Below are 25,859 nucleotides of genomic sequence, written 5' to 3'. Positions count from 1 at the left end.
AACAGGAAATATGCAATTTCAGCGATTTTGACTATAAAAATGTTCGAAAATTACTCATACATAAAGATCAGTGGACAAATATTAATATTCATTTTATGTTATGATTTTTTTTTTTTCTTGTCATGATGACAGGGGAGGCTCTGCCTCACCTGCCTCCCCTGACCGCACGTCCCTGATTGAACGGTCTCTGACTTGCATGTTTGTACTTTTGGCATTTATTTTGCCTGAACACCATAAAAGATGAATAAGGCCAAAACCCCACAAAAAACTAAAGTTTTTTTATTTTATTTTTTGAGATAAACTTTTGCGTGTTACCACATGAATTTTTTCTACACATTTCTTAAATAAAACATTTTTTTGTGATACTAATGTGTCTTTTTAACATTAAAGTGCAACCACTTGTGAAACAAAACAAAAGTTCTGTGTGCACAACCTTAAAGAAAAGTAACACAAATGACACAAAATACATTTTATTGTAGAATAAATTCTCAGTGGCACATTACAGAACCAAATATACATATACCTATTTAGACATCTCTTAAATTAATATATCTTCTTTAATTATTTGACTTTAACTAATTAGCACACTCTGCAGCAACATTTTTACATGACATCAATGCAAAAGAATGTTTCATTTAAGAATAAAGCATACCAACAGAGAAAAGGCTGCAGGGCAATTTGGACGATCACACTACAAACTCAGTGACATCTGAACTTCCTGCTTCTGTCCAGAGGATTTCTGTCCTTGCTTCCTTTACTCAAGATAATCACCGATCCATCGGAGGATTTTCCTTATCCCTCAATTCATCGGCTGCTAGTCCAGGTACATCAGAAAGGGACTTTTTTCATATAATTTGCTTAAAGTATAAGTTCAGCTATACTGAAGTTGGTTTCTGTGTAAAAGTTTTAAATATTGTTTTTTACATGTTGTCGATAGCTTCTTGAAGTGCTTCAGTTTGTAGGAACGGAGTTTACATCTGACAGGACTGATGAGCTAACGACTAGTCCGACTGCAGCTGAGACCAAACTGAACAGCTGCTGTCCTTAAGCAGCTCTGATCTTCAAAATTTCACAGCGTTTCACGCCAACACCGTTTTATAAACTGCTGTCAATTTGGCATTCGATTTTTATTATAAGGAATGGTATGGTTATTTACAAGCATAAATATCATGGGCTGTAAATGCCTCTGCCTTCTCCTGTGGTTTGGAACTGAAGCCAGCAGGACCTGGTTTACAGAAGCAGCCATGTTGTATTTTTGGAACCAGAGTCTGCACACTAGGCATGTTGGGCTTCAAGTCCAGTTTACTCCCCAGCACACAATCATGGTGTCACAAGAACTTTATTGTTTAGCCATGAAATACCAGATTACAGCTAAATGTCATTATAAAATGAATATCTGAACATACAGCAGCAAGGTAAGAACCAGTGGTAGCTGGTGGTGATACTGAGTGGGCTAACATGTACATGGCGAGTAGCTGGCGCTGATGCTGTTCTAGACTTCATCAAAATGCGAAACGATAAGTTTAAATATTGTTTAAAAGTAATTTTCTTATTGTTATTGTAAATGTTAAGGAGGGCCTAGGTCTGCCAGCCCATTTATACCAGCCGTCCCTGATAAGAACTAATTGAATCAAGAGAGAATCAGCACCTGAAAAATATATCTCTAAGGTCTTATTTTATTTTATTTTATTTACCAAGTGCAATGTCACATTTGTTTTCTTGGAGGGGGTGAGACTTAAAATGTGCTGGAACCAGCCTACATGGAAGGTTGGCCTTGTTGCAGCTTCATCTGGTCAGAGATCTAGATATGTACGGTCTATGGTAAAAAGCACCAACCATGACAACAGATGGCACCTCTGGGACATTCGGGGCCACATTTGTCAAGAATTTTCAAAAGAAAATTCTGCTGAACGAAATGCAAAATTGGCAGCAGTTGAAATAAAAGCCTTCTCATGAACCTCTATGAAATCTTGGCGACTGGAGCCGTTTTAACCCTCCTGAAGCCCTCGGAACTGAAGAGAAGAAGAGAAGCCCTTGTAACTTCGGGTCCATTTGACCCGAAGGCCACAGGAGTGTTAAGACAGCAGCAATGCACTTTGGTCTTAACTGTGGCCAGACTAGCCAGTAGCTCATCAGTCCTGTCAGATGTAAACTCTGTTTATACGAAGTAGGGTTGGTTTACTACAGGTAAGATATTATTATTAGAACTTCTACACAAAAACCTACTTCAGTATGAACAAACCTTTTTTCTTTATGATTGGCTAAACATTTTAAAAGCTCAGTTATAAAGAATTTCTATCATTTTACTCATATGAGCCTTTAAATCCTTACAGACTATGAAGCCATTTTCAACTTTAAAACCAGTTCGCTGCACAGTTTTTTTTATTTCTAAACAATATTAGGGTATACCTAAGTATTTTAGTCAACCAATTGCCTTGTTGTGCTTGGGAGAACCTAGCTTTAAGATTTAGGCCTCATATCAATAACCAACGAGGCATAAAACACAAAATATAACAAAAGTAAGAAGCTTGAAATTCACATTCAAAGTGTTGTTTTTTTTTTGTTTTTATTTTGCCAAAGTGGTTCAAAGGTTCACTGGAACCTGAAGCATCTTTTTCAAGTCATCTTCATTAGGTCTCGCGTCGGGAACCTTAACAACCCTGGAGAGACTTCCCTGTTCTGAAGCACCGCTGAACATATGCACTGCTACACAGAGCTAGCAAGCTTCAATGGGAGTTACAGGGAGGTGAAATGTTTCTCAGTGAGTGCAATGTCTTTTTTCAGCTACTGTGGGTGTTGATCAGCTACCCACAACTGTGGTGTAACCAGATCCAGGAGACTCTCATCCTCTCACGTAGTGAGAGGCGCATGGAGAGACCAAACACATGAGCAGAGGAAAGATAGATTGATAGATTGTAAGGCGCAGCTTTGGCTAAAATAAGCTTGTGGCGAAATGTGCTGGCAGTGTCCCCTACATTGGGAAAACGCTGTGCTAGGGGGAGGCATGTCGTCTTTGCAGTGCTGTAGACACAACGCAGCAGCTAACAAGGTTACAAAAAGCATCTTCAAAATCAGAACGATTCCCTAGAAAAGCTATTCACAAAGAACAAGTTCAGATTCCACAGTCAAGAGTAAAAGACTTCCAGTGTTGCCACCATCGAGGCTTTGGAGCGGGAAGTCTGCTGTACATTAGGTTTCTGTGCATTTGTGGCTGTCTCTGTCAGTTTCTGTTTTGTTTTTTTCTCTTTTTTGAAGCAAAAGAAGAACTGCTTACAGAAGTACCATTTAAGGGTGAAGGTAAAAAGGAACATCCTGCTGTCCGCAAATTGTTTTTCCTCTCGGCAGCTGGATAGGTAGAGACTAACAGTTCAGCCTTAAACTACATGAAACAAGATGATCAGGAGAAAGCAGAGCTCAGCCTGCACTCACAGTATTACAGCCATGCTGCGATAAGAACATCAATTAGAACGCAGCGATATCATCAGCTAAGGAAAGTCGACGCTTCAGCTGCTTTTCCTCGCGTTACACTCACAGTATTATCAGTACGTTTAAAGTGTGTGAGGTCTGTGGTGCCTCTTGTGGTCAACTCTGTGTTTAGTTAAGAGAAGGGGTTCTACATTGACTGTGTGATGTTTGTTGCTTTGATGCCTTTTCAGCTCCTTCAGTAAAAGCCTTCATTGCCGAAGTCCGTTTCTTCCGTTTCCCTTTCAGTCCAAAAATCTACTCAGACTGAAAGAGAAGAGAAACAGGGAAGTGGATTAGAGAAAAGTGTTCACAAGATCTTTAAAGTGAAACCTGTTTACACTAATACAAGTACTGAAAAAAAGCACAATTAGAACATTTTGCCTTTTCTACTGTAGTTTAAAGTGTTTTTCTTCAAAAGCTGATCCTTTTATATCAAAAAGAAAGAAAAAAAGTTAACACATTGAATTTAAGACTTACTGTTGTGGATGAGTGGCTCATTTTATCAAACCGGAACTTCAAGTTTGACCTCGGTGACGTCTTACTTTTCCCATCTGCAGAACCCGTTGGGGGAGGGGGTAATAAAATACGAGACAAACACGAAAAGACAATGAGAAACATTCTGCCATCTGCGAGGTGTCCATCAGTGAGTCGTTAACTTGACAGCTGGATGCGAAAGCGTCCCAAATTGGAGGTTACCTGTTGGGCTGCGGCACATGATGACAGGCGTCCCAGACCCCTGGCTGTCAACGCTGAGGGCAGGGCTGAAGGCAGGGCTGAAGGCCGAGGAAGAAGCAATACAAGGATGGCTGATCTGAAGGAGGGACGAGCAGAACAAAAGATCTAATTAACACATAGGAAGAAAATAAAATTCGTTTACACTATGCCAAAGTTTCAAATCAAAATTCAATGCAATTTGTTACACCTTGGAGTATGTTTTGTGGATGACTCTCAGCTACTACCACATCAAACCGTAGCTCAACATTTGTAAATTTGACTAAGTTGTAGCCACTTTTGGTGGTGGCCATCTTGAATCCTGAGGATCCTGTTAAAAAGGAGTTGTTCCTTTCCACTGTCACCAATGTGCTGCGCAGGACGCATTCTTCTGGTGTCTTGAGATATCTTTTACTAATTGGCATTTTATAATGTATGTGATTGCTTTTGCACAGCACCATGAGATGACTTTGGCTGTGAACTGGCTCTAAATAAATAAACTGAACTGTACTGAATTAGGTTGACTCCAAAAGTTAATCAGTTGTAGATGTACATCCAATGATTACTTCCTGAAGGTTTTATTAATGCCCATCCACTGGTTCACGAGATATTTTGCTAACAGACACACTAACAAACATACACACAGACACAGGTGATTACTTGATTGCCCACCTTTCATGATGGCACTCAATAAGCATTCAAATACCATCAGAAACCATTTAGTTTGGATTATTAAAGCACATCCATCTATCAGTCTAAGTGATAAAAAAAAGTGACTGTATTTTTTATGGACGCACAGAGGAACTGTTTTCAGAGTAAGAGTGTTTCAATTTGGTTTTAAACTCTTATCAAGACCGAATTTGAAAAACTGCCCTCAGCAAGATAATTCTTCCATTTAGGCTGACAATATCAATCAAGGCAGCAACCACCTAATTCCCTCAATTCCATTTGCAAAGCTCAGTCTGACATGCTCATGAAGATGCTTTAGGGGCCCCCATGGTATCATCGCTCAAAGCTAAGTTTATCATGCCGTCTTGAGAGTCTGGCGTTTCTTGCCTGCAATAAAAAGAACTCGAAAAAGAAGGTTTGTTTGAGCGCTGTTGTTAGAAATGCTGCAGTGGGCAGCCAGTCTCAGACAAAAGCTGCCATTTATGTTGACGGCACTCAGCTTTTACAAAGTGGTTTCGTAAACACGTGGACTTAAATGGACTAACATCCACATGTGTTCAAACCAGCTGTCACAATACAAAACAGAAACCTTCAGTAACAACACGCGATGCAAGTGCAACCCGCGTAACTCTGGAAAAGGACACTAATCCACCGTGAAACCTTGATGTAGCAAATGGTTGTTAGGTCATAGCGTATAGTTTTTAAAATTCTTTTACATACACACTCACTGACAAAAAACATGAGACTCCCAGACAGAGTGGTAAAAATGAATGGAACCTGAATGAGCTGAAAGGTCATGGGACTGTAAAACAGTGATTACAAATGGATAACGGAGTTGGCACTAAGGGTACGGTGCAGGTCCCACGGTCCCTCCTTCAGCCTGGTTCATACAGCTGTTGCTTCCTCTCCTGCAGCCAGTCGGCCCACAGCTGTTTTAGCTCACCCTCAACATCTGGCAGATCAGTGCTGGGTCAGAGTTGGTATTTGAAAGATCAGGCAACCTGGCTAGACATGGAAGGACCTCAACATGGCACAGACTATAGCAGGGGTGGCCAACCCTAATCCTCGAGGGACACCATCCTGCATTCCTGCATGTTTTACTTGTTTCTCTGCTCCAACACACCTGATTTGAATCAATGATGGATTAACGGGCTTCTGAAGAACACAAAGAGGTAATTTAACCACTGAATCAGGTGTGTTGGAGCAGGGAATCAAGTCAAACATGCAGGATAGTGGCACTTGAGGACCAGCATTGCCTAACCCTGGTCTTTAGACACACGTGTCAAGTTCGGATGGACATTCTCTTATTGAAAGTTGTGTTGTACCAGGGTGCTATCTCAGGAGGGGTAAGACATGCAGACACAGGATGTCACTAACATCAGGGCCTCCTGAATCACTAGCAGAGGTGGCCTGAAATCACACCCTATGACTCCCCAGACCACAATGTCAGGAGGAACACCAGCGTGTCTTTTCACAACACTGACAGGATCATTCGTCTCCCCTCGAAGCCACTGAACATGATGGTCAGGCAGAACCAAGATTCATGTACGTGTACCAAATCAGATCAACCTATCTGCTGGGTGCACAGCTGTTTATTTTGTTTTCTTGTCAATGTGTGTACAGGATTTAGAATCTTTAACCAAAAACAGGGTGAAATTCAGACTTTCAAAACAAAGAAACAACGAACAAATAATTTTAGTAAAACTGGTGTGCTAAACTGATGCATCTAATTCCAGTTTTAACCTCTTTTATTTGGCATTTTATCAGTCGCTTTGGGAATTTTATCAACACTTTTGAAACACAACACAACACTTTTTATCAGCATTTTTGAAAACCAGCCTAAGGTTAAACACTAAAAGCAGGAATAATTAGACAACTTTTCTCTCATAAGATAAAATTGCACAAGAAGTTGTGACATCTGAAGCAGGGCGAGTGTGAAGCGCCGTAATAACCGTAATTATTTGCTGACATTTTCTTTGTAATTATGGACCATTTCAACCATAAAAGCTTCAACACCAACAAGCACTGGTTTTTATTTTTAACCCTCCCAATATTATTATACTATTCAACAGTAAAAAGTGTGAAAACTCACCGTCTCCAGTTCCTCCAGAGCTTCAGTCTCTCCTGTGGTGCTGCTGAAGCTGCTGGTGCTGGATGAAGATCGGGAGATGTTTGGCCTGCAGCTACTGCTGCTGCACTCCTTCGTCTTCATAAATAGCCTGACGGTGAAAAACACAGGCCATTACCTTTTAGCTATTGCAAGAGACTAAAGGACTTTTTAAATGACCCTCTAGCCTCTGGCTCACCTCTCTTTATTGGGGCAGATCTCAGGTGAGCTGGGGTTAGATGATGTCTCTGATCTCACTTCCTGGGAATGGGGGCACATTTCGGCTACCTTTTGGTCGCTGCTTTAAAAAAAAGGGAAATGAAATGAAAGCACAGCTCTATGCGTCCCTCTATAGGCTTTAAAAAAGAAATATATACCACACAGGGCATAAACATAATCATGGCTCCAGCCTGGAGATGAAGCGGGATTTTAAAAGCTATTGGCACCAACCTGCGCGTGTGTTTGTCTGACGGGGTTTCTGTGCTGGAGTGGAGACGGGGGAAGAGGCCAGAGCGCCGTTTCACCGGACTCTTCAGAGGAGACTTGGCTGACAGAACGGGAGGCTGAAGAGCACAGATTGTCGAGTTAGGATAGGTTTTTAGGAATGAAATGAACAAAAACAAAAGAGAGAAAGAAAACAAAGGTCATAAATATAATCTTGGGAACTAGGGTACGTCAAGAGCAACTACAATCATGTGAACATATATTTTAATAAACATATTTGCACATTACACACTCAGCCACTCAGTTACTATGTAATTAGTGTAATCAATCATCAGCCAATCATCCCTGGAATCAATGTAATTTGTCCATTTTCTTAATATTTAAAAACATTTGGCCCATTTTAAGATTAAAATAGAAAGTTTTTTCAATTATATATTTCCCTTATGGCTTTCTTTTTTCTTTTTTGTAGGAGTTATTTTTTGTTAATTTCTTAAGCTTTTTCAAAAAAACACTTTAATGCACCTACAAACCAATAAACATAAACAAGAATCAATATTTTAGTTTAGCAGTACAAATAAATTAACGCTAGTCTGAGCAGAACTAAGACCAAAGTGGATCCTTGCTGTCTTAAAACAACTGCAGTCTCAAAAATGGCATGGCAGTTCATGCAAAGACTAATTTATAAACCTTCAGATTCACTTTCAGTTTTCATTGCACAGTTCCTGTGTTTGTTTGGCTTTTATTTTTGCAAACACAAGTAGGGGCAACAGCAGCAAGCTGCGGCACTTCTCAAGCAGCCTGGTGCGCTTCAGGCAGGAATATAAAACAAGTTTTGCTGGAATAATTGTGTAACTCGAAACTGATGGATGGCAGTATTAGAGTTTATAAAACCGTGTTCTCAGTTTCGAGCTGTTTCAAGATGGTAGGAAACCACTTTGGTCTTAGCGTCTTCAATCTGGTCAGAATTAAGCTTCTTTTCTCCAAGCCATCTCCAAAGAGCCATCTACAACAGGTAAGATATTAATTGTTTATAACATTTTTTTTTTTTTTTTTACAGAACCCTATTTCAAAAGATTCCAACTACCATTTTAACTTAAGGGAAAAAAAAACCTCTTTTTGGGCTAAGAGTGTTTTAAGAAGGCCTTAACATCTAATTTAAGGCCTTCATCTAATTTCTCTTCCCCCCCTCCCCTCCTCAGTGGTTTACTCACAGTGAAGGTGCTTTTGGTGCATTCACTCGTGCTCTGAGGCAGTCCTCCACCACTGAGGCTGGCTGGGACCCCACCTCCTACCCCGGGGCTCCGGTGACGGTGAGACCCCACCATGGTCTCCATAGAATGGCTCCTGACCCTCATGGCTCTCTGGAGGAGGAGGAGGAGGAAGAGGAGGGAGAGGATGAATGAAAGGAAGAGGCAGATGGGGAGAGGGTGGCAGAAAAGAACACAGAAAAGCAGGAAGAACTGGATAAGATGGTCAAAAGTACGACAGGGACTGGAAAAAAAGTGAATTTATTTGAATTTCATGACGTCATTACAGGGCGGCATCCACCAGAGGGTGCAGTTCTCTAAGGAAGAAGCAAACTATGAAGGGGATGAAAGGCAGGTGTCACATTTCTTATTGATATACCTAAACTCACTGATGCTTAGAATCTAAAAATATTTATGTTCTTGATTTTTAAATTATTATTATTATTATAAAATTTTGCTTTAGTGGTTTTTAAACTAAAAACAGGTACTAAACAAACTCAGATTCTTCGAAAGCATGAACACAAACAACAGATGACAGAATAATCTTTATTATCTTCGCTTTCATTTACAGTAAAACAGAGAGGTGATACACAGCAAGTGCAATGACAGCAATAAGAACAGCCCCCCCTGGGACTGTCTGCAGAAAGTGCCAAGAAGCTGTCCAAAATACCTGCAAAGAGCAAGAGAGTCACATTATCACAATTTTCACACATTTTATCACGTCCCACAGGCACACCCAACAGGAAATACACATCCTGAAGGTCCAATTAATGTGAACTAACTTGTGGTGGGTGTTAAAATAAAAAAAAAACAATGGAAACACAATAAGAGGCGAGAGACACACAAAAAAGGGGAAATATAAAGAAATATACAGTAAGAGCTCTACAGGGAGTTATATCCATGTTCACACAGTGAGATTTACAAGTTTGATCCTTCACAGGCTGAATCTAAGGTCTGAATGTGAGCGCAGAAAAAAAAAAATCACAGCAGCCACACAGATAACAATGGTTTTTTGCACTTGAAGTCATCCTACAGACCTGTGACATTTAGCCGACCCGCCGCTATAATGACGGTGATCAAATAAATGTCAGAGAGCTGAGGAAAGATTGCCTGGTGTACTTTTTGTCCAAGCTCATGTTCACCTTGAATGATTCCAGCAGTCCTCCGTGTCCCCCGTTCTCCAGCTTGTCCTCGTCCCCCACCTGTCCGAAGCCCAGCACGGCCTGGCTCTGTCTGTGCAGCTCGTCGTGGAGGTTGTCCAGCAGCGCGGCTCGTGTGCGCCCCTGCAAAAAAAACAACAAAAAAAACCTATTTACCCACACAAGAGCCGTTTTGGGAAAAAGCATCGGCAATGAGAGGCGATTGGATGAAACTGGAAAGGTAGCAGCGGCATTTGAACGTGGCGATCGTCACCTCCAGTTTGGCAAATTTGTCAGATTTGTAGCAGGCGTTTTCAGCATTGATCAGCTTCGTCAGCAGGAATTCTCGAAACTCTGGACCCTGAAGACAGTGAGACAGAAAAGGAGGAGAGTCAGACGACGGGCAAGAAAACAAGTGGAGGAGGCAGAAATGAGGAAGGGTGACCTTTACCAAAACAATATTGATTACTGCTGTTGTGTCAAAGTAGGTTTCCAAACCTCCTAGTAGACCTTAACAACAGATGTATTTTACCTGAAATGATCTCCTGAAGTACAGCATTTTAATTGAGCTAAGTCTTTTTTTTATGTACAGCAGTGCCCTACATTGACCACATGAAATCAAGGTCACTTGTTTATGTTTAGGTTCATTAGAAGCAGGACTCCAGAATTTCCCTTTTATTTTATGTACCAAAATTCAGACCTCGCTGGTTTCAGACTTGTTTTAAACCACATTCAAAGACACTCAGGTCTGCTCAGCATGTTGACTCTGACCGTGTTGAAAACTGCACATCGGTTCTTCTGCTTTCATTCCTCTCAAGATATGTTTTTTCCCTTTTCTTTTGGATCCAGGTGAGTCTGGCTTTGTGAGAGGCTACTTGTCTGATACAGCTCCACAGTGGTAAAGTCCTTAAAGGCAGCCCCAGCTGCAATCCAGTCTCGTTTCTTATCGTATATGAACTCTCTGCAGCATGGAGACAAAATATTCCCTTTGACTTCTCCTTCTCCTTCTTTTCACCTGCACAGTGCAGCACAGGTTGTGAATTTTGTACAATGGCCGAACAACAACAGAATGTCAAGTGCAACAGATACATGGCATTTGCTTTGTGCATAAAAGCTTTATAGTGAAAATGCTGAATCAGCATTCACAATATTGTTCTTCTATTTATAGTTTCTTTCATACATTTTTGCAATTTACCTACTTACATACTTTGTGCTATTTTATATATATTCAAACACTATATCAAATGTATAAGAATTAATGTTTTATACTAAAATATTTAAATTTATTTCAAACAAATTTCTCCACAGAAATAAACTCAGATCTTTTTAATTGTTTCGAAAACATTGTTCTCTTTCAAATCTGATTCAGGCAGTACACTTGTTTTATTTTTGTCTTCTTATGCTACTTTTAGCTACCATTCTACTTCGTTAGCTTTGAGCTACAGTTTTGCTAACTTTAGCTAGTTTTGGTGATTCTAGCTTTAGCATCTGTTTAGCCAATTTTAGCAAATGTTTTGTGTTCTGCTCATTTTAGCCTCTGTTCTGCCTGTTTTAACTTTAACAAGTTATTCGGCGCTCAGCATCTACCCTGCATTTTTGCAGAAATTGAAATTTCTCTAGCCTCAAATTGGTGATAAGGTCAAAATTTACTTTCACTTTACTGCTACATATCAAGATCAGCTCCATGCGTCACCTTTTTGAAGACGGCTGGGTTTGGGAGAGGGGGCCCAAAAGGGGGCACATCTTCCCTCGCCGTAACGGACACCTGTTGACAAAAAGGAAAATGATTCAAATATCGTGAGGTAAATAAATAAAGGCTATAAAGCAAAGTCTGAGGAGAGCTGGGTAACACATTACATTTGATTTTCCACTAAATGGACATAAAAAGCAACAACCCAAACTCAGTTTTAACCATTTGTTTTCTCTAACTCACACCTGGCTGTTCAGAGCACATACTGCTGCAGTATTGTTTCAACACAAACATCTGCCCTGTACCTTGTAAGTTGTGTGATCAGTACAGGGGTTCTCGACCTGCACCAGGACGTAAGCGTGCAGGAAGTTGGAGGCGATCATGTCCGGAACAAACGGTGTTGGCTCTTCCTGGAAGACCGTCGCCACAATGTCATTTCCTATGTGCCTTTTCCTTTGGAGCTGAGGAAGAAGGGTCATTAGTCAGTCACTAGACGCCGCACAAGTCAGAGAACAGGTTTAAAAATAATAAAAGCAGCTGGTTCCAAAGGAAGTTGTTGAAACAAATTCAAGCATTTGAATTAGCATTGAGGACAAACTCATGCTATACTGTTTTAGTCTTTCAAACGAAAACAATTGACAATAAGCGGATTAGACCGGTTTGTATGGCAGGTAAGAAGGTTTCTGCCTCCGTGTGTGTTTGTTAGTCTGTCTGTTAGGAAAAAAAATCTCATGAAATACTTAAGAGATTTTATTGAAACTTTCAGGAAGTGATCCTTAGATGTCTATCTACAACTCACTAAGATTTGGAGTGAACACAATTCAGTGTGGCCTCTACAGCTAATCAATCTTACCAATACAAACTTGGTTATATCTGATTTAGAGATACTGAGATTAAATTTGGTGTGGGAGTTGCTGAGAGCCATTCACGACACAAACTCTAAATCTTACATAACATTATTTTCAGAATTTGACCAAAATGGCAACAATGCACGATTTCTAATCATAAAATAATCTTAATACTCTGGCATGAAAAGTAGAGAGCAACATGCATTCCTTCACTAAGTCCCAGGCCTTTAGTTATTAATAAATGATTAATGGAGCAGTTAGTTAGCAGCTAAATGTCCTGTTTAGTGGTATTACAAAAAGCCTGGTACCTGCTGAACGTCGCCCTCAGTGAAGGGAAGCTTTGTTGAAACGTGAAACATAATCTCTCTTTGCCTGAAGACAGTGTAGACTGATTCAGACCCCGTCTGTCCATGAGACACGTCCAGTCCACCGCGGAACCTGTAACATCGTCAAAGCACATGCAGCCAACAGATTTAAGTCTTTTTTTCCCTACCATTTGTTCTGAAGTAGCTCAACTTTGATACAAAAGTATTTTTCTCCAAAGTGCCTGCTTTCTTGTACCTATTCTCTCCAACAGTGAGGTTTTAAACAAGGAGTGGAACACGACACAAAAAGCCAGCAAGGAAACAAGTATCCAAAGCTCTGATTACATGTCCATGTGGCACTTTCTAGCCTCAGATCTGTTTCACTAATCAGTTTATCCCCATTTTGCATGCTGAGTCTAAAACAGCAGGACAAAAAGCTTCAAGGTTGCAGTAATTAAACCCCGTTATTTACTTCAAATGTATTTTTAGCTTTGTGCAGCTTTTTCTTCAGTCTTTGTTGAGTTATGTTAACAAATTTTTTATTTTGGCATATATGACGCTTTAAACTTTTGCTTTCCCTTGTTGAATTGTTCTCCATGTCTTACCCTTTAAAATCCTGGAGTTCGATGTTGTCCCCTAAGATGCTAAGAAACTCCTTAAAAGCAGGCGTCTCCTCATTGTTCCCGAATAACTCTTCCTCTGACGTCTGAGAGGAAAACACACGCACACAAAGAGATAAAATGAAGAAACACCCACCAAAGTTGGAGCCAGCTAAACTGAGTGGACGCCCTCGGCCAGAACCCTCACCTGTCCAAACTTCTGATAGATGATGCCAAATTTGAACGTGTTGTTCACCTCGTGTTCATCATACACCACTATCAGCTGGGAACCCTGCACATGCACAAAAACAACAAGAGCGTCCCAGTGGCTATTACTCAACTTGGTAGACATTTTCTGCTCACTGTAACCATTGGAAAAAACATGTTTTTCTCCTCCTCAACACGTCTCCAGGGCAGGTTTTATTGGGCTCATGTTACATAAGGCCAATATGTGACAAACTGTCGAGGCCCCCAGTGAGGACAGTGGTCCTGTCGCTGTCTTTGGCACACAGAGACACAGATGGTTTATTTTTTCCTTCCCTGAGGGACAAGCTAAAAGCACGCTCCATCAAACTCCTCCACCAAGCAGAAAGGGAGCAGATCCATCTTACTCATTTTAGAAAGTTGCTTCTTGAATAATTAGCTTCCTAAACAATGACGACACTGAAGAATTAGGTGGCTTATTAGTGGTAAAATGTGAAATAAAGTAAGATATTCTTATGGTTTGGTGTCAGAGGGTATCAAGAAGTTAATGAAGTGTGGAAACAGAGGGGGTGGATGGATGCAAAAATAAATAAAGGTGGCAATGTATAAGATAAATATTTAAATGAAAAGCCTGTTCATGTTTAAAATCAGACTTCTAAAATAATTAGTGAAGGTAAAGGCAGGTGAGGTAGTTTTGAAGAGGCCACACAGTGGGAGTTGAGGATAAAACCCACCCGAGGGTAAAGCACTGGGTTGAACTTCAGCCCCGTGGCATCATCACACAGAAGCTGAAAGAAGCAAAAAGAGACACAAAATTTATCTGACATCAACACCACAATATTTACAAAGATTCATAAGATACAGCAAAATGCAAAGCCTCCGTTACGCAGCTGTAGATGAAGAAGTCACAGTTTTCAGTCATAGTAACTTTGTAACTGATGGTGCATTTCTCCAACTGTCCTGTATTAAAGCTTTGGAGTCCAATTCAGTATGATTGTCACAACTAATCAATATTAGCCAACACATACATAGCTGCAACTTAGTATCATTTGCAGATAGTGAGCTAAAGTTGGAGGTGGTTGTAGATGAGAGTCATCCTTAATACATACTCCAAATGCTAATAGAACTTGAGTCATTAAGCATAATGTCATTAACAAGGTTTGTGAAATCCTTTTTATTTCAAGTTAATTTTTAGTACTTGGGATCAGTAAACAAACAAAAAATACGGGATCAGTAAAAACTGAAAATGTATCTTATTTCTTTTCATAGATTAGAGAAAATCAGAACTGAAATCACATCCAGTATTCACAGCTGCCAATATATTCTTTGGTTTTGCATTATGCACATGGAAAATGTCATAACTGCATGGAAAATAGTTGTTTGGAACCCTCCATGTTCTTGTAAGATTACTCTTACCTTTGCGATCTGAGGTACACTGGGCAGCTGGCTGAGCCCAGCTAAAGAGATTCTGTCATGAACTGTTTTGGTCCTTGATCTGCAAGCAGAAAAAAGAGAAAGCACTTTGTTTTAAAGATGACAACAAAATGGTAATTCTATGGAATAATTTGTTTGACTTTCGTTGTTTTAGATTAGAATAAATATATATGCACACCCCAGTTTATGCAAAAATAGGTCAAACTTGTAACAAGTCTTGTTTTAACATTCCACAGATTTAAGATTATCGATTTAAGAGGTACTGGTAATATCATCACTGTCAACTGTTACAGGGAGATAAGCAACACCCAGACAGAGGCTCAGCAACAAACTGAGCATAATGATATTGCTTTTCTGTACTCTTAATGAAAATGTCACTTGATGGGATTATGCCAAGAAAAGATGGGTCACAAATCTAATCTGAGTGAAATATGGAAAAGAGTTAAAAGCAAGAAAAAGGATGAAGGAAAGAAAAGAAAAGACCCACCGCATCTTTATAGACAAAAGTATGACAGAGTTGGGCTTTTATTAATTAAAGCCCAAATAGGAGTTCACAGTGAGTGTCTGAACATTGGATAATTGGTCTACCACTCTGGTTCAGATACAAAATTCTAAAAGAAATTTAAAATTGTTTTAAACTTTTGCACAGACACTACTATAGGCCACATTATGAGTCCTCGTGAAATTGATGGTTTAGTCCTCCGGGCTGCACGTTGTACAAAATGTGCCACAAAGATAAAGTATGATTGATTGATTGATTGATAGATAAAGGTACATGTTTGTTCACACATGACCAGGAACAGCGGAGCTAAACGTGACTAAATATTTTTTTCAAACACTGTCATCTATTATTACAACATTTTGGTACCATCCAGTGTGATTATCAAGTCTCTCTGGCAGTTTATGGGCAATTTCACACTGTATGTAAATCAATACTGTCAAGGCATAATTCGACCAAGTTTAGTCGTTTTGGCACAAGTTTGATAAGCAGAAGCACCTACATGCAATATTTTATTAAGTTTTTATGCATTTTGGTTTACACTATTTATTATGTGTTGTTTATATTTGGTTAAATATGTTAAAAAAATCAATACAAAAGTTCATGTTTTAACTTAATATATAAACTATATAACATTTTTAGGTAGTTATGTCCACTTTTGAATTTTTAAATTATTTCCTTCAAGCAGTTTCTTGGTAGGCAAAAAGTTTAAATGCAACCTTGGTGTATTCTTTTTCACATTTTCTTTCTACAACCTTTATTGTTTTGTATGTTTGAATTTCTGTGTTTGAATACTGTCACGTAGAGGGTCTTTAAGAAACATCGCTATAAAAGCTTACTAATTAAAAGCATTGTGACAATCCTGGAATGAAAGCCACAGCACCTTATATTGTTTCAGCTAAGGTTTTTTTTTACTTTGTATTGATTTTGAAAGTAATTTATAGATGTGGATGAATAAATATTTACTAATGAGGCCTGTTGTTAAATGAAAATGACAATACATTTTAATATTGAATCATAAAGAATCTTACTACAAATACAAAAATCCGCATTGGAGTAATTGTTTTGAGACAATTTTAAGAAAATAATGAAACCTTCTCTTTAATCCTTGTTTTTTAAAATAACATTTAAATGTTTGACTAAATTAAAGCTGCGATTTTTGCTTTGGCTCAAAGCCAGCAGATTCAGACAAGAACCGAAGCAAACTGTGGAAATTAACTTTGATGTCCCTGAATATGTCAAAATGAAGACAAGGAAACTGACTGCTTATTGTAGAGTTCAGGTTGCTATTCATTTGTCAGACATGGAAGAATGTACCTGAGCATGATGCGCAGAAACTCCTGGGCCTCAGCTTCCTCGTGTTTCAGAGACATGATGAGGTTGCCGATGCTGCTGCCTGTGCAGTAGTAGTTCATGTGCTCCTGGAAGTATAAAAGTAAAAAGACACATTTAAGGTCAAAAACAATAACAGACTTGTCCTGCTTAACACAGTGAAAATAACAATAATACAAACACACACACACACTAACCTTTCCTAGGAAGTGTTTGCGGTAGGCTCGAGCTGTGCTGTTAGACTCCAGGCGGTAGCTATGCGCCCCGCCGGGAGTCATGCCCTCATCACCTTCCTCCTCTTCACAGAAACTGGACTCTGAAGAGGAAGGAGTTCCTGCTGGTGCCTCTGCATCTTCAATCCAGTAACCTCCAAATTGGGGCAGAATTACCTGGGGATATGGACCACCTTTTTCCAGGACCTTGAACATGAGGGTTGAGGGGACAAAAGAAAAGAGAAAATCCAAACTGTAACTGTATAATAAGCTGCTGTAACAGGCAAAGTTTAGCTAAACTGGCTATTAAACTGATATCACTGCCTTTAAAATTTGTCTTTATTGTTTGAAACACATCTGGCTAAAGCCTTATTATCAAAAAGGTGTAAATGTGTGCTTGAGAAATGACTCACATCTTCTATCCGTGGGTAGGGGATGTAATCATCCTGTAAAACAGAGAACATGCACACATTTAAAAACGTCAATGTTTTTGTATTTTTTTTCAACATCAGTAATTTTGCAAGCACAGCCAGAAACATGGATGCTAAACAGTATTAATAATTATCATGCCAAATGGACTTTGAGACAATGATGCAACAGCCTGAAATGCAAAACCATCAGTAAACATCAGTGAGGATGCGTCCCCCCTTGATGATGTCAGAGGCCACTTTGATTTGGTAGCTCCTGAGGTCAACAGATGTTTTGTGCTGTTGGCAATCTGCAGCTCCAGTGTATGACCTCCAAACGCTGATGAGGTCCGTTTGCACCCCTGGGAGCACCAAGCTACGAACAGACGGTCATTTATATTCTGCTGCAGCAGGAGTCAAGATACTGGCAGGCCACTGAGGATCAATTGACAGTTGGAGTTCTTTCAGCTTATAATCAATCAGATTGGGGGGGTAAGGGGTGTTATTGATTTTATATTTCAGAAAACTGAGAAAAATCTGAAAAATGTTCACATGGGGATTTGGCAGTCCTTATAAGACACGGTAGATGAAATAACACGCATAAAGCAAAGCAGGATGCATGATGAAGCAGTGACAAAGAGCAGAAAGCAGGTGGATGGAAGACATGTAACACAAACTAATGAGATCCACAGAGAAGACATGACCAAGTGGGCAGCCGGTCACACCTTCCACTTTTTGTTGTCTTCAGCTTTAGGGACCTTATTAGTGTCCATTCGCAGCATGAGGAGGGAAAAACACAAAAGGTCAAAAAGAAAGTTCTGTGCATTTAAAAGGTGCCTCATAACACAGTGTTCTTGTTTGGAGACCTCACATTTGCCAGATGACAGCTGAGTGACTCATCTATTCTGATACACAGTCTTGCACAAACACAAACATCCCCCCACACACATACATGCACACAGGTAATAGATACACTTAGTCATTCTCTCTCAGAATCAAGCCTCATTGCACTGAGTGAAAGCTCCTTTCTTATTTTGTATAAATGTCTGTTGGGACACAGCAACAGTGAAATGCTCTAAAGCATTTTTTTTTTGGTTAGACACATTGCATATTTCTACACTAACATAAAAATATGAAAACCTTGTAGAATTGGAGTAAAAAAGTCAAATTACTGAACAATCCCTGTGGGACATCTTGTTATGACTGTGCATAAAAGTAGGTAGATGCATGCTTATGTGCAAAATTAGAGTTCTCAATATACACAACAAAATCATTTAAAAAGCCACTGTATCAAGTATAAAGCATTGTTTAACACTCCCACAGTTATACACACTTGTCTGGTGATAATTTGCATTGACTCTGGGCCCTTATCCTAACCTTCACAGTCACAACTAAATGCCTATTCTTACCCAAAATCTATCAGTAGCTTAATTGCACACTAACTCCTAACCCTTAATTCTTTGTATGCATATAAACTACAATTTGGCCCTTGTATTGATACATGGTCCCCATAAGTTCTTTTTAAGACTTAAGGTCCCCATTTTATAGAAAAACAAACACACACACACACATGTTTGTTTATTTAGCTGCAGTAGGGCACTTCATTGACACAATTTATTCCTTTATCATAACCTTCACAATCATAGCTAAATGCTTAACCCTTACTGTACACCTAACCATAGTCTAACTGTAGACTTTGGTTACCCAAAACCCAGGTTTTAATCCTTACAAAGCACTTTATGTAAGTGCAGACCAGAAATTGGAGCCTTTGTTTACATGGCATCCCGTTAAGGTGTGGTTGTGAAAGGACGGGGACCCCATTGTATAGAAAGAACAAACAAACAAACCCACACATTTTGTTTTATGTGTGTTTATGGGGTGTTTATTGGGACACTTTAATGACACTAAAGTATTCTGTCATTGCTTATCCAGACCTTCACAATCATAATTAAATGTTCAACTCTTTACTATAAACTAACCACAAAGCTTAAAAAAGATGATGCTAACCATAATTTAACTGTAACATATAATAATAATAATAATAATAATAATAATAATAATAATAATAATAATAATAATAATAATAATAATAATACATCTTTAAATTTCTTTAAGTATGCAAACACTGCATTTTGGGTTCTTTATCTATATGCCTTTCCTATAACTTGAAGTGGTAAAAAATTTGCAGCTAATATTACAGAAATACAAACGAACAGAGATTTGTTTATATCCCTAAATGGGGACGCTAGGCAACACTATCAACTCTCTAGTCTCTAATCTGGACCTTCACAATCTTCCTTCATAATTAAATGTTTAACTCTCACACTAAAGCTAACCACAAATAAAAAAAGCTTACTTTAATGTAACTAAAACCCTTAACTCCCCCCCCAAAACATTTTTAAGTCATAAAAATTACTTTATGTGTTTAGAAACTGCAATGTGGCCTCTTTATTTACAAGGCATCCCCATAATTGTGGGGATGCCTTGGGGATTGGGATCCTACTGAGATTAAAAAATAAAATAAAATACGCACACACACACACATTCACAGACATCTAGTTTGCTGTGGTTTGTTTGCTGGAAGTGTTTGTAGTTTTGAAAGAATTGCTGTGATCAAAAGAAGACTGATCTCAAAGATGCTTCGTAGAAGACATTTTAGAGACTGAGAGAAAATTTGGTGAAAAAAAAAAATAAATAGAGTTGGAAAAAAATAATGTAAAAACAGAAAAAAGTAGGTAAGAAATGAATATACTAGTAGAACTCTATATGCAGTATCTACACATACAGTATACACTTTAATAATCATTTTGAATATCAGTAACTATGTTAACAGCTTTTTTGACTGGCAGTGTGAAAAAGAAAACCTGTCTTTCGCTTACTCATTTTTTTATTGGCTGCTCGGCTTTCCTTGAACTCTTTTCCAGCACGCATTTTGGAAATCTAATCATGAATCTGCAAGAAAACACTCCCGGATCTCATGTCTGTTTTTGCCGATTTGTTCTCTCTAGAAAGTTTATCTTTCTTTTATTCCTCCATTGCCCTTCTGTCTCCTCCTCCTCCTTTTTCTTTTCATACCCCCATCTGTCCTCTATCTGCTCAAAGCCCATAACCTCAGGGGCCCGCTGAGGGCACAAAGTGGTCGCAAAGGGAGAGAGAAACAGACTTTGCACAGAAGAAATAGAAAATCAATGTATTCCTCACAGAGAAGGCAAAAATAGTGTAGATCTTTCCAGAGCTTCTTCTCTGTTCACATCACACACATTATCCAAGGTGAGAAGCACACTAAGCTCAGTGGGATTATATAGAATGAGACTAAGTCACAATATGACATTTTATTTAATTGTGGTTCAAAAAAAATAAAAAATAAAATAAAAAAAATAAAAAGAATAATCCTAAATAAAATACGCAATAACTGAAAAAGGAAAAGAGTAAAAAGGACAAGAAAACAAAGAAAATTAACAACAAGTGTAGCAGGAAAATAAACCCTTATGAATAAGTATTTCCTACCTGCATCTTTTCCAGCATGTCGAAGAACTCTGCAGACTGAAACAGACATAGAAATAGATCACAAAACTTGTACAACAGATTGAGACAAGACCAAACTCTGAGCAGCAGAGCAACAAAAATTACTGACAACAAATGCAGATGCATTCAGAACAACAGCTGAGTCATTACCTTTTTCTCACTGCCCTGAATAACAAATTCTGTTGGTGTTTCAATGCAGAATATAAAACCCAAATGTCTAAATTTAAAGGTCCTACACTGATAACAACAGCTGAGCGTGCTGAGCTGCAACTGGTCATGTACAGTTCCGATTTTGCAGTGTCAGGGGGGCAGGGAAAGGCTCTCACACCCGTGTACACATTCTGATAAGGAACCACTTCCTTCTGACGCCAACACCCCACCCAAACACACACATGCTCACACAATCATAAACATGCCTGAGAGCTTTTACACGTTTTTTATCCCCAGGGCTTCCACCTTGCTACACAAAACAAGTTGTGAAGGTGATAATGGCCTACAAAGTTCCTTGTGCCCTAATTCTGCAGCACTTACAGCAAGTAAAGGCAATGTTTGCAGGTTAGCCTACGAGCACACACTCACACGATCCTCAATGCCAAATCCAACTTCCTGGTTTAAAAAAAAAAAAAAAAGAAAACATGGGTAGGATACAGGAAGACTTTCAGAATGGTATTCTTAAAAGTCTGCAGATGAGCTGCCTTGCTTTGCAAGTGACTTCAGCAAAATTTAGGAATTAAATAAAAAAGAAAATGTCTGGAAATAAGTTTTATTTGGCAACAACTGTTTCTTGGGTTGTATCCAAGCCAAATATTAGAACTTGACAGTACTACTCTAACAAAAGCTGATTACCACCACCTCCAGTGCTAAGACACACACAGCTCTTATCAACAAGTTAATATTAACTCCTAAAAGGTGCTTGAAGGTGATACAGTGCTGTAACTGGACCTGCAGAGTCAACAACAGACAGCCAGATCAACAGTAACACCAGCTTTCACAATCTTGTGTCTTTTCCTTGCGGTTTTTCTTTTTGCTATCTTTGTGTCTCATCGTGTTAATTTGTCCTCTAGTCTTTCTTTTCAGCCAATCTTTTCCACTTCTGGCTTTTCTTTTTCGATTTCTCTCCAGCCAAGCAACATCTGCATCTCTTATCTCCCATGGCAACCTGAAGAGGATTTTTCACAGGCTGCCAGCAGATTAAATAGGCAGCCAGCCTGCCTGCCTGATTGATTGACTGACACACTCATTGGCTGATAAAATTCACACATAATCATGTTAAGTTATGAACAAAATTGGCCACAAATTTGGACAAACAATAAAAGGTCACAGAGCAGGACACCAATCTGCACATCTTACCAATTTATGTGTAGAGTAAAGAGAAATTAGCTTTATTAGACATAGAAATTTAACAAATACAGAAAGAACCTTGGGAAGAACAAAGAAGAGTGTATTTTTCCTCTTTCTACTTATTTTCTTTTCTCTTATTCTGGAGCCAACAGCCTGAATTACAACATGTCCACAACACTTACTATTTTATTATGTGTTGCTTTGGTTTGCAACCTGAGGCAACCTTGTTCAGAAACCCAAAATTGTAAAAAGTGGATGAAGCTGACAACTTCGACACCTAAGCTGAAACATCCTCAAGTATTCATAGTATAAGTCCCACCACAACTCTGACACATATTTTATATTTACTAAGGTCTTTATCCTCATATGTAACAGGTATTTGAAAAAAGTGACATGTTACTTTATTCTCTGAGTTATGAAATGCTTTTGTGAAATGAGTCATATGTGGTGTCGGGCACCTAATTATGTTAAAATAGGAGAAACGTGGTGTGACAGATTGGTGTAATGGAGTCTGCAGTGTGTTGTTACACTAAAGATCTGGGTTTGAAACTTCATCAAAGTTAATTTTTTCATCTTGTTTTTAAACAAATCGTGGCTAAATATGTTTAGGAAACCAATGTCGACATTTAAGGAACTTTCACTTTTAGGCTATATTCGATCCAGTTTTTGCCCAGACATTTGTTCAGCCCTGAAATGCTCACACTGAGACTCCCATGCCTGCATTTGAGCTCTGGCTGGGGTAGATGGCAACATAAGAGCACTGAAAGGGAACTTGTGGCTCACTTACACTCCTAATATTACTCAAAGCTTTTACTCTACTCTGTTTGATTCATAGTCAGATAGAGATGCAGAACAGCTTTAATGTTTTAAAAGACCAACTTTAGACATCTTTCTCGTCTCCACAGCTGAATTGTGTCTGACTAACGAGCTCAGTGTTCACCTGAGTTGAACCAACCCAAAGCTGGGGAAGTGGGTGTGGAACAGTCATTATCTTTACTATTAATTTCTTTGTTTGTAACTGCAAAAGTAAAATTATAATCAATAACCACCCTCTGCTTTTGTTTATTTATTTGTTTATTTCTGGGAGTGATGTCACATTGTCTTTAAGTCAACATTGGGGGATCAAACACATAAATAAGTTTGCACCCCCCTTTCGAAAATGTAGTAATATTGTTAGAAATGGAACATAAACAGGTGGAATTGTAAAGATATATGCTGGATGGTAAATATAAACTTTCTAAATATTTCCTCTTCTGTCTCATTCATCTTGGTAATTCTGATCTTTAGTATAAAACATCATTTATTTATTTATTTATTTATTTATTTATTTATTTATTTATTTATTTATTTATTTATTCATTTTGTAATATTCTAAGCTCCCTAAAACCTATTGACTGTCATACATACAGTAATAACAAAATCATTTACCAACTGTGAAGTTTTCTGCAAAGCTTTTCATATTTGTATTATTGTACTTTTAGCACCATAAGAGTTACCATATGTATTTACATTGTATCACAATGCTAAAGATAATAAAAAAATAGTCATTAATAGAAAAACAAAATTTCAAGGCTTATTTTCTCAGATTTGAAAAGACTGATATAAAACAGTTCTACTTTTTGCTGATATCAAATTACAAAGTACTGACCATTTTTATCCACAAACATTAGATGTCAGTCGGTTGTTTCTAACAAACAAGCTGCAACATTTTGGAGTGAGTAAACCTAGGCTTACCTTTGTGACAACAAGTGCATGATCGCCGTTTGTCTTTTTTGCATGTGTTCTCATCTTCACCTTTCCTTTCACTCACATCTAATCTCTGCTTTTGTCTAAGCACTTAAAGCCTAAACAGGAAAGTCAGGAGAGGTAACTAACTGAACGATTTAGAGCAGAACAGGTTTGTCCAGCAGCATGTTTCACAAACAGAAATGCTCAGTAAGCCATGCTCAACAAGTTTTGTTTTTGCTTTGTCATCAAGAAATGTAAAATGTCCTCAATTAAATTTTGAACAATGCACAAACACTGCATTATGCAAAATGTGAGAAAGTGAAAGTGGTATACCAGAAAACTGAACAGATTTTAAGGATTTTGTTAATTAGTAATCACTGAGGCATCATGTTATTGATGGTCAAGGTAAATATGAAAGAAAGGACGTTATGTTTTCAGGATAGCCAGGTCATTTGTTCATTTGAATTCATTATACACTTAAATATACTGTAAACTACAGCTGAACAGTGGGACAGTAGGTTAGTTCTGTTGTTTCGCAATAGGACAGTCTTTGGTTTGAAATTCAGACTTTTTGGACTGTGCGTATGTGGGTATAATCTGAATACTTCATTGTCCTCAAAGGATCCAAAAACATGCATGTTAGGTGAATGAGTGATTCAACTGGCCCAGAGTGTGAGTGTGCTTGCATGGTTGTGTGTCTCTGTGATGGACTGGTGACCTGTCCAGTATTGACCCTGCCTCTTGTCCAGGTGCCAGTGGAGATAGGCAGCAACTCCCCACAACCACAAACAGGATCAAGTAGGTAAAGAAAATGGACAGACGTTTGTAGTAAGCTTGATAACGTAAGGACATACTGATGTTGACTGAAAGCCATATCAGCAACAATGAGGTATTGGCTTTTAAAAGGACTGTCCAATGTTGTAGTGGAGTATTATAACCACTACACCTTGTGACTTGGAATTAAGATCCAACAGGGTTGGAGTAGAAATAGGGATAGAGACACACTAGGAAGTAAATTTGACTTAAGTAATTACAATATATATATATATATATATATATATTTTCTTATCATATATGTTCTCTTTAAAGTTAAAATGACATAAACCAATACAAAAAAACATAATGACTTAGAAGTACCAATATAAGTAAATTACTTTGATAATCAGAGGAGCTCACTTTTCATGGCAACTCCTCAAATAGAGTCAGAACAGCAACAGCTTTTTCTGGTGAGATTGGAAACTCGGGCTCAGAGCCGTATATTCTCTGGGCCTCTTCAGCTCAATGACAGAACATGCAGTTCCAGCAGGTCTGCACATGCTGTTGGAGTCTTTTAATTGGTTGGCTGAGCTACCCCTGAATCCCTTCATGGCAGGAGCAGGCCAAGGCAGAAAGTTTAAATTGTCCGACTATTTTACAGCCAGTTGCCACAGCATCAATCACACTTCTCTGTGTCAACCTCGATAACCACCAGCTGTTGGGTGTGTGCGACACAAGGCAGTTAAATCTTGTGTTGTTGTTTTTTTTTAAAAAAAGTTTATCTAACAGCTTGTGTTGAAAGTGGTGGGTTTTGTTTCTCCAACTGACAAGTTTGCCAAACATCATTAGCTTTATTCACGTCATCACTGTTCGCTTTATGTCAATCACGGCTGACTTTGCTCCTCCTCTACCACCTGACTATTCAACTCAGAGGTGGATGTCACGTTGCTGTAAAGTGGTATGGAAACCATAGGCGCCGGAACCACTGGGGCCAGGGGGCCATTGGCCCCCCCACTTTCCGGCCCTGCCACTGCGCTGCGTGTTCCCGCCAGACGGCTGCACAGACTGCACGCGACTCTCACAGACTGTGACTAACGTGTCTCTGTGTTTATATAGAGACAGAAGCACAAATAAAACCTACAGCATTGAGATCTGGACCAAATTCTTAAAGCTCCAGTCCAGGGTCATAACAGTCAC

The 25,859-nt window shown here is 38.8% G+C and overlaps 1 protein-coding gene and 1 long non-coding RNA gene across 15 annotated transcripts in view; one reads left to right on the top strand and one right to left on the bottom strand.

Moving 5' to 3' along the window:
* Nucleotides 1-263: 263 nt before the first annotated feature.
* Nucleotides 264-25,859, bottom strand: part of rap1gap2a (RAP1 GTPase activating protein 2a) — a 117,833-nt gene continuing 92,237 nt past the window's right edge. For 4 of the 14 annotated variants that reach the window (XM_017439262.3, XM_017439254.3, XM_037980703.1 and 1 more), the window contains 21 exons: nucleotides 20,820-20,855; nucleotides 18,038-18,070; nucleotides 17,319-17,351; nucleotides 16,891-17,112; nucleotides 16,679-16,782; nucleotides 14,845-14,923; nucleotides 14,163-14,216; nucleotides 13,433-13,516; nucleotides 13,231-13,331; nucleotides 12,629-12,758; nucleotides 11,778-11,933; nucleotides 11,476-11,547; nucleotides 10,057-10,143; nucleotides 9,786-9,926; nucleotides 8,608-8,757; nucleotides 7,403-7,515; nucleotides 7,152-7,253; nucleotides 6,938-7,064; nucleotides 4,162-4,276; nucleotides 3,943-4,016; nucleotides 264-3,729 (listed from right to left, as the gene is read on the bottom strand). In XM_017439262.3, the coding sequence (XP_017294751.1) occupies nucleotides 3,721-3,729; nucleotides 3,943-4,016; nucleotides 4,162-4,276; nucleotides 6,938-7,064; nucleotides 7,152-7,253; nucleotides 7,403-7,515; nucleotides 8,608-8,757; nucleotides 9,786-9,926; nucleotides 10,057-10,143; nucleotides 11,476-11,547; nucleotides 11,778-11,933; nucleotides 12,629-12,758; nucleotides 13,231-13,331; nucleotides 13,433-13,516; nucleotides 14,163-14,216; nucleotides 14,845-14,923; nucleotides 16,679-16,782; nucleotides 16,891-17,112; nucleotides 17,319-17,351; nucleotides 18,038-18,070; nucleotides 20,820-20,855 (2,022 nt within the window). In that variant the 3' untranslated portion in view covers nucleotides 264-3,720. Of the gene's footprint in view, nucleotides 3,730-3,942; nucleotides 4,017-4,161; nucleotides 4,277-6,937; nucleotides 7,065-7,151; nucleotides 7,254-7,402; nucleotides 7,516-8,607; nucleotides 8,758-9,785; nucleotides 9,927-10,056; nucleotides 10,144-11,475; nucleotides 11,548-11,777; nucleotides 11,934-12,628; nucleotides 12,759-13,230; nucleotides 13,332-13,432; nucleotides 13,517-14,162; nucleotides 14,217-14,844; nucleotides 14,924-16,678; nucleotides 16,783-16,890; nucleotides 17,113-17,318; nucleotides 17,352-18,037; nucleotides 18,071-20,819; nucleotides 20,856-20,987; nucleotides 21,281-21,368; nucleotides 21,415-23,912; nucleotides 24,005-25,859 lie in introns of those variants that run through there. The other 10 variants (XM_037980685.1, XM_037980702.1, XM_017439252.3 and 7 more) reach the window with 7 other exon arrangements.
* LOC119617865 lies at nucleotides 8,223-9,921 on the top strand. Its single transcript, XR_005234292.1, has 2 exons — nucleotides 8,223-8,408; nucleotides 8,596-9,921. It is a non-coding gene; the product is annotated as an uncharacterized LOC119617865 (long non-coding RNA).

This window comes from Kryptolebias marmoratus, linkage group LG2 (genome assembly GCF_001649575.2).
Source record: "Kryptolebias marmoratus isolate JLee-2015 linkage group LG2, ASM164957v2, whole genome shotgun sequence".
Lineage (NCBI taxonomy): Eukaryota > Metazoa > Chordata > Actinopteri > Cyprinodontiformes > Rivulidae > Kryptolebias > Kryptolebias marmoratus.
Note: the sequence above shows the minus strand (reverse complement) of the source record. Positions and strands in the feature narration are given on the sequence as shown.